The sequence below is a fragment of the Rattus norvegicus genome, chromosome 16 (assembly GCF_021556685.1).
Source record: "Rattus norvegicus strain SHRSP/BbbUtx chromosome 16, alternate assembly SHRSP_T2T, whole genome shotgun sequence".
Lineage (NCBI taxonomy): Eukaryota > Metazoa > Chordata > Mammalia > Rodentia > Muridae > Rattus > Rattus norvegicus.
The window spans coordinates 23,404,997-23,414,141 of record NC_141549.1 but is presented as its reverse complement, the minus strand read 5'-3'; the positions used below and the strand labels follow the sequence as shown (position 1 = coordinate 23,414,141).

The 9,145-nt window shown below is 39.5% G+C and overlaps 1 protein-coding gene across 1 annotated transcript in view; it reads right to left on the bottom strand.

Annotated features, from left to right (window-relative positions):
• LOC148000471 (uncharacterized) overlaps positions 1-9,145 on the bottom strand; it is a 23,453-nt gene extending 14,308 nt beyond the window's left edge. The window contains exons 1-5 of the mRNA XM_087589377.1: positions 8,701-9,145; positions 4,098-4,212; positions 3,197-3,370; positions 2,118-2,224; positions 131-183 (exon numbers count right to left, since the gene is read on the bottom strand). Of these exons, the coding sequence (XP_087445503.1) occupies positions 131-183; positions 2,118-2,224; positions 3,197-3,370; positions 4,098-4,212; positions 8,701-8,957 (706 nt within the window). The 5' untranslated portion in view covers positions 8,958-9,145. The remainder of the gene's footprint in view (positions 1-130; positions 184-2,117; positions 2,225-3,196; positions 3,371-4,097; positions 4,213-8,700) is intronic.

Here is a 9,145-nt window from a genome sequence, read left to right as displayed (position 1 = left end):
TCCTTTCTGCTAGCTGGGCTGCCTTGTGTGGTCACAGTAGGAGAGGAGCTAAAATGTCCGCACTATTTTATCTAGGGTGAATAAGACCAGCTACAATATAGTAAATTTATATATGATATAAAAATCTTACCTTCCAAAAATCTTACATGCTTCACTTCTTTTTTATGTGCTGGTGTTCTTGCACTGTGGCATAGATTTATAAGTTATGGTTATTGCACTATTCATAAGAAAAACATTTAGCGAGCATTTGAAGCCCTTTATATTTCAGTCCCCTGTATCTTAGTTTAGATGTTCACAAACAATGTTTTTTGAAACCGGATCTCACTATGTAGCCATGCTGGTCTGAAACCCACCCCATAGACCATGTTGGACTTAACTCACAAAGGTCTGTGTGTCTCCTACCTCCCACAGTCTGGGATGTAATTCATGGAACTACAGGTCTAGTCAAACAATTTTGAATTTATTTTTCAGCAATTCACTATGACTGTTGACTGGTATCCTTGTGACTTTCTCAAGAGAAAACATGAGGCATGGTTAGCTTTTAAATAGAACACAAACTAAAAGGCTCAAGCATGCATACACACAATCAGTCAATCAATCTCTCTCTCTCTCTCTCTCTCTCTCTCTCTCTCTGTCTCTCTCTCTCTCTCTCTGACTCTCTGTCTCTCTCTGTCTCTCTCTCTGTCTCTCTCTGTCTCTCTCTGTCTCTCTCTGTCTCTCTCTGTCTCTCTCTGTCTCTCTCTGTCTCTCTCTCTCTCTCTCTCTCTCTCTCTCTCCTCCCTCCCTCCCTCTTAAAAACTCTAAAGAGAATATTTGCCTTGCTCAGGGATGTATGGCAGTAGACTCTTAGGGAACACTAGGAGGAAAGATTCCAGGTCTGCAAGGAGATAAGAACTCCAGAGGACAAACAACAAAGTGAAATAACCTGGACGCCTGGGGCTCTCAGAGACTGAACCACCAACCACAGAACATACACGGGCTGGACTCACACCTTCCCACTCATATGTAGCAGAAGAGCAGCTAGGTTTTCATATGGGTCCCAGTCAACTGGGATGGGGCCTATCAAAAAGCTGTTGCTTATACATGGGATACCTCCTTCTAGCTGAGTTGCCTTGTCTGACCTTGGAGAGAGAGGAAGTGTCTACCCTTGCAGAGACTTGAAGTGCCAGGGTGTGGGGATATATAGGGGATCCATGACTGCTCGGAGGTGAAGGGGAAGGGGAACCGGAAAGGACTGTGGAATAGGGAGACTGAGACAGGGTCAGTGAGTTTGATGTAAAATGAATAAGAAAAAATAAAATTAAATATTTCAAAGAGCATTAAGTTTTGAAAGGAGAGTGAGCTCTCTCTAGAAAGGCTCACCTTAAAGCACAGATCTGTTGTCTGGAAATAATGGCTCAACATAAACATTAGGTAAACATGTGTACTAAACAGGGAATTTCAGCATAATAATTTTATTTCATATGGAAGGGAATATAGCTTTGTAAGATCAATTTTTTTAGAGCTAAACATTCACAAAATCTAGGAGAAGATTTATAATTCTAAAATACCAGAATATGTGGAAGGAAATGAACTATTTATATATCCACATTAAAAGCTCCATCTGAAATGTGACACAAAAATGTCTTGGACTGCAATATCACCAACATTGCTAGTTAATTACGGGATGAAAGTTTACCGAACACCTCCTAGCAAAAGGTAGTTTTCTACTGCATTGGACATTTCAAACAGATCATTAGGAAACACTATTTATTACCTGTGATTATGTAACATATAATTCTAAAGATATGGCTTATACTGTCATTTTTAAGGTCAGAAATTATAAAAACTGTGTCAAAATAAAAAATACTGAAGTAGACCAACAGCTGATCTAGCTTATTCTTTGTCTTGGTTCATGACTCACGAACTGAACTACTGAGCTATGTAGCACTCCTGGTACTGCTGTTCTTTTGTTGTGTTGGAACAGTCTCTTTTCTAGCTCATATTTCGTGTGTAATAAGCTTTCTAAATATTTCTCTGAGTTTTTCAAATCATTTAATATCATATTAATATTCCTGACTTAAGCAATTCTCACCATCAAGAACAGCACTAAGATTGTAGAAGAGAAGAAACTGTACCTGTTTGACACTTGCACGGCCTGTGCATCTGCACTCATTGATTCTAAGAAGTTTATCATTTCAGTCTGATTTTCATATGTTGCAAGTTGCAGTGGTGTCAAGCCATACTGTAAAGAAAACAATATTACATTTTATAAAACAACTTGTTTCTCAACTGAAAGTTCATCACAGATTTTGTGAACATAAACACACACTGTACTGAGTCACAAGGCATCATTTTTCCTACAACACCTGCTGTGCTTTCCACACACAGCTCTCTTCTTCCCTTTGACACATCTTTTGTCTACACAACACTGCATATGAACACCAATCCCTTCCAGAATTTTCCCCAAACACTCAATGGTTCCAATCTTCTTAGCTCCAAAGACTAGGACCTCCATGGACACAACCCCAAAATATAAAGTTTGGTATGCCCCTGTTGAAGGAGTGTGCTCAAGAGGTATCTGGAGCAGAGTTTCTCAATCTGCACTCCAAATATATTTCTTTTCTAAACTAAAAATTATCTCCCAAGGGCAATAGCATCTTCTATGAATACCAAAACTTTTGAAAATCATAAAAATGTTTTGTATATTTTCTCAATGATCAGATTTTCTAATTTGCCTGACACCTCTCTCCTTTCCCAGTCTGCCCTCATCCCTGAGCCAAACACACATCAATACCTTCTTAGCAGCAACCCAGTTCTATATATTCTATAATCATTAAACTTGAAATGTATTTCTTTTTCTTGTTGGTGTAGATGTGATGTGATGTGTGTGTGTATGTGTGTGTGTGTCTGTGTGTGTCTGTGTGTGTCTGTGTGTGTCTGTGTGTAATCCTAAAGCCTATAATCTTGAATTTCAAACTTAAAGTCAACGCTGAGACAAAATATGCTATTCTGTGGGTTTTTTGGCACTAATTATAAATACACACACACACACACACACACACACACACACACACACACATATTTAAAGAGAAAAAGCGTTCCTCTGAACACATTCAGTGAGAATGCTTGAGGTTCTGCATGTAGAAAATAGGTCTGAGTGTCCCAGCTAGAAGTAGCTAGAAGTGCATTGGGAATGAAGTTGAATGACCTTTACCTCTGTTTTGGCTTCAATATCTACGTTGTACTCCAGGAGCATCTTTACAATTGCTATGCTGCCCCTGGAAATGGCATGGTGAAAGGCTGTATTCCCACTGTAATCCATCAAATTTGGATTAGCATTGTGCCTGAGCAATACACAAACACAATGTGTGTTGTCCCGCTGCGCAGCCTGTGGAAATTGTACAAAGAAATACATCTTCACTTCAAGGAAGCCAAGGGAGACATTTCTACAATGGCACTGAATAGTTTCTCTGAAATCAGACAGAGTTTTAGTTATTCATATTTTCCCTCCATTTTGACACAAGGTCTTCTTAAATACTCCAGGCTTGACTCATTTAATGATCTCCCCACCACATCTTTTTCCAAGTGGTAGAATTAAGGGGTTCTACCAACCCACCTAGATGTCCTAAGCACTCAGGTCTGTGCTGGTTGGCTGTCACAATGCAGAGATTGCTTGTTTGCTTAGATTTTGTTCTTTTTGCCAATGTGATACATGCTTAATACACCTGGAAAGATCCTCACTTGAGGAATTGGACTGGCCTCTGGGGCACTGTGTGGAACTATTTTTTTTTATTTAGACAGAAGTAGGAAAGCCCAAGGTCTTGTGGTAGGGGCATGCCTGAGTTCAAAGTTGTATAAAAAAAAGCTGACCAAACCTGTGTAAAAGCCATGGAAAGCTGCATTCTCCCCTGATCTCTAGTTTAGTTCTTCCCCCCAGTTCCTTATTTGAGTTCCTGACCAGGTTTCCCATGAGGATCAACTGGGATGAATAAATGTAAGCTAAATAACTTTTTCCTCTCCTGAGTAAGTTTTGGTCTGTGTTTTCTCACAACAACAGAAACCAAACAAGGACACCTCTAATCCATTTCATACCAAAACAGATGGCCAATAGCTACCTTAATCAACGGTGTGCAGCCTTCATCATCCTGGATGTTAATGTTGGACTTATTTTCTAATAACAGTGTCACTACATCTGGATGGTTGTGGGCACTCGCATAATGCAGCGATGTCCTGCAAATTGAAAACACATTTAGCAACATCTCTGAATTCCCAGTAAGACTATCATCACCTGTAAGTACTACATAATATGAAGGTGATTTCTATCTGATGGAAGAAAGTAACTACAATGTTCTTATTTATTGAGGTCTACTCGAATGTTCATTTACTGTGCTAGGGATATGGTACATGACTCTTCCTATTTAAGGCAGGTGTTCTATCCTGACCTTCTTCGCTGCTCAAAGCAGCCTGTCTGAATCCTAGAAAAGTTCCCAAATTGATCTCAGCTTGAATTTAAATCATACTCTAATATCTGGAACTTACTAGTTACTCCTCGGTATTTTCAGGAGCTCCATGACTCCATGTCCCCATCCAAGGGATGAACATTAAACATATCTTAATAGGGGCTACTCTGATGTTTCAGTTCGAATGGGGAAGAAATCTGCTACAACACTACAAGCATTTCCAGCTCCTGAGAGCTCAGCATTTCCTGATCATGGTAATGATTTCTCTTCCTAGTGATAACAAACAGAACTATTCTGTGAGAGAAAAACAGGATTTTATCAGCAGTACACATAAAAAAATTCATATAAAAGAAGTTTACATTTCTTAATCCTCCTATCTTATCTATTGTGGTTACCTTCATTTTCATTCACATTTTACCCTCTCTAAGAATGGAAGGTCATTTATCCTTTTTATTATTTTACAACTATAATTAGCAATACTTTTAGCACTTTACAAAATTAAAGGTAATTATCATGCAACCCATTGTGGCCTACATTAAACAAAATATGTCACAATCAACAGGTAAGTGGCAATTTTACTGGTCACTTGCATCTATGTACATTTTTAACAGTGAACAAAATATAAGCCCTCAGTCCTCAATACTTTCTTTTATTTTTATTTTCACATTTCATTTTTTATGCCCATATGTAACACTTCTATACTCGGTATAGAAACCAGGACCTCATGCTTTGCCGTATATTGATCAATGTGCCCATGGACTCACACCAAAATCAGGTAAATATTGCTACAAGGTAATAACCTATGGTGGCATAGCTGCCTTGCTTGAGATTCATAGAGGTTCAGTAAAATGAAAGAAGGGTTCCAAAGAGTAATGTTCATTTCATGTTATATTTAAATTTATAGAATGTAAGGAAGCTTGACTGGGCAGAGAAATGAAGTTTTACAAATGGGAAGATCTTGAGAGATATTAGAACGTGTATTCTACACAGGGGATATCTAAGTTACATGTGGGGAATAAATGGACTGACAGAATGAAAAATTACCATTGGACAATTCAGTGTTTTTAAAGAAAATATTCAATGAACAGAAGAATATTTTAAAACTAAACTTCATTCTTGTATTCTTTATATGAAGCTCCACCTTAAAGACTAATTAACATCTTAGAATAACAAAATGATCAAGAAGCATGTGAACTAGGGAAAATATGCTGGTGTGTCATCGATTCCCCTTCAACCATAAAGACAGGATATAAGAATGAGGTGCTAACCTTTAAAAGTCTTGGAAAAATCAGGAATTCAAAGCTTACTATAAACATAGGAAAAGCAATATACAGCAAACCAATAGCCTACATCAAACTAAATTGAGAGAAAGTTGAAGGAATACCACTAAAATCAGGGAGTAGTCAAGGATGCCCCCTTAAACAAATTCAGCAAAGTGGCTGGATACAAAATTAACTCAAACAAATCAGTAGCCTTTCTCTATTCAAAGGATGAATAGGCTAAGAAAGGAATTAGGGAAACAACACCTTCAGAATAATCACAAATAAAATAAAATAACCCAGTGTGACTCTAACCAAGCAAGTGAAAATCCTGTTCGGTAAGAACTTCAAGTCTCTGAAGAAAGAATAGAAGATCTCATAAGATGGAAAGATCTCCCATTCTCACAGATTGGCAGGATTAACATTATAAAATTGGCCATCTGTCCAAAAGCAATCTACTGATTCGACGCAATCTCCATCAAAATTCTAACTCCATTCCCCATGGAGGTAGAAAGAGCGATTTGGAAATTCACTTGCATTAACAAAAAAACAGGATCCTGAGAACTATACTCAACAAGAAAAAAAAATTCTGGGGGAATCACCCTCCCTAACCTTAAGCTGTATTACAGAGCAATAGTGATAAAAATGTTATGATACTGGTACAGCGATAGGCAAGTAGATCAATGGAATAGAATAGGAGACCCAGAAATGAACCCATACACCTACCTATGGTCACTTGATTTTTAACAAAAGAACTAAAACCATCTAGTGGGAAAAAGATAGCTTTTTCAACAACTGGTGCTGAATCAACTGGCACTCAGCATGTAGACTGCAAATCAAACCTTTCTTATCACCCTGTACACAGTTAAAATCCAAGCAAATCAAGGATCTCCACATAAAACCAGATATACTCAACTTAAAAGAAGAAAACATGGGGAAGAGCCTAGAATACATGAGCCTGGAATACTTGGGAAAATTTCCTGAACAGAACAGCAATAGTTTATTCTCCAAGATCAAGAATCAACAAATGGGACCTCATCAAATTGCAAAGCTTCTGTAAGGCAAAGAGTACTGTCATTAGAAAAAAATGGCTACTAACAGATTGGAAAAGATTTTTATGAATCCTACATCTGATAGAAGGCTTACAACCAATATACACATAGAATTCAAATAGTTGGACTCCAGAGAATCAAATTACTCTATTACAAAATGGGGAGCAGAGCTAAACAAAGAATTCTCAATTGAGGAATATCAAATGGCCAAAAAGAACCTAAAGGACTGGTCAACATCTTTAGTCATCAGAGAAAATGCAAATCAGTACCACCCTGTGATTCAACGCCACACCAGTCAGAATGGCTAAGATCAAAACTCAGGCAACAGAGGTAGGCGAGGATTTGGAGAAGGAGGAACACTCCTCCTTTGTAGGTGGGAGAGCAAGCTGGGACAACTCTGGAAATCTGTTTGGAGGACCCAGCTTTACACACTCCTGTGCATATACACAAAAAGGGCTCCAACATAAAACAAAGAAACATATTCCATTACATTCACAACAGCCTTATTTACAATAGCCAGGAGCTGGAGAGAACCCAGATATCCGTTCATCTAAAGAGTTCACATGGAAAGACCCCTGGCTTCAACTGCATATGTAGCAGAGGATGGCCTTGTTGGGCACCAATAAGAGGAGAAGCTCGTGGTCCTGCCAAGGCTCTAGCCCCAGTGGAACGGAATGCTAAGGCAGGGAATCCGGAAGGAGTGGGCAAACGGGTGGGGGTGAACCCTCATATAAGAGGAGGAGGGACGATGAGCAAGGGGGTTCATGGTAAGAACCCACACACACACAGAGAAAAAGGAATGAGGGGCTGGGGTAGTTGTTAAAACTCAACTGGTAAAGCATTTGTCCTGAAAACCTGACTGCTGATCTTGGGATAAGGGGATCCGCAAAGCTCACTTGCCTACAAGTGTGAGGATCAGTGTGCTCCAAGACAGTAAATAAAGCACACCATGGACTTGCTTGAGTGGAGTCTCCAGAACAGAGGGACGATGGGCTGGAACCCACAGGGAGGCCTGCTTGCCTGAGCTCAGGCCTTAGAACCCCATGGTGGTACAACATAACTAGCAGTCGACATTGTCTCTGACCACCACACCCTAAGCTCCACACGTGTGGGGCACAGGAAGTGAGATGAGGACAATCTCTGTCCTTCACATGTGTATCGATGTAAAAACAACAGTACAGAAGGTGATTACATGGGAGCATGGTCACAGTTCCAGTTCTAAATGTCTTTGATCCATTATTATTTTATACTATATTATTATATTGTATCATATACATTATATTATATTATACATTATTATATTGCATCATATTATGTATTAAGAAAGTCGTCATAGAATCAGGGGGAGTGGGAAGTGGGATGGAAGAGGCAGGACAGGATATAACATTGAAATGTAAATGTATGAACTATCTAATAAAAATGAAAAAACAGAAAACAACAACAACAACAAAGAAGAAAGAAAATCTAGATAGGGGTCTTGGCAATAACAGCTCTAGTTTTGTTTAGTAGAGAACTCAGTTTGATTGCTAAGACACACAGGGCAGCTCACAACTGTCTATAGCTGCAGTTCCAGGGGATCCTGCACCAGGTTCTATCACAATGGTACACAGAAAATACACAGAGGCAAAACAACGGTATTTATGTGTGTGAGTGTGTGTGTCTTTTTGTATGTTTACAAAATGTAAGGGTTAACATAAGAATAAAACTATGTAGTTTCATTAAGGCCTAGGAGCTGCTGTTCCACAGTGTGGAGGTCTCATACGACTAAGAGCATTTAGCAGGTATAAAACCCAGGGGTCCCCAGTGAAAATGAGCCTATGTATGACCACTCTCTACCCTCAGATTGTAGCCCTGGAAGTTGATTTGTCTTCCTCCTTAGCCCTGAGTGTCCCTAACAGTTCCTACCCTCCTCCTTTTACTCCCCTCATCAATTTGAAGCCCCATTACCTGCCCCTCCAATCAGATTCATCCACATGATGATGACACTCATGGATCATACTTTCAATTTTCTCCACGTCCCCAACACAGGCCGCTGTTTGTAATCGACCCACGGGATCATACCCGATCAGATAGAGGGGAAATTTCGTCGTTTTCTTTTGACGCAGGCATCCAAAACCAGGACAGGAGCGCCACAGACGGGTGTACCAGCGTCCCCTTCTGGGGAACTTCAATGCCAGAGCATCATATTCAAAATCTTCCTCCATTATGGAGCGCTAGGGCCGCCCAGGACCTTCTTACTCTCTCTTCCCTCCCATTTAGCTAATCTCCACCTCCCAAATTATACGATAAGAGTTTGCTAAAATCACCAATTCTTGCCAAAGAAGTGTAGGCAAGACCTGCTCGTTCAGGGTTAACTGAACTATACTTCATCACCTAGTAACACAGCTGCACT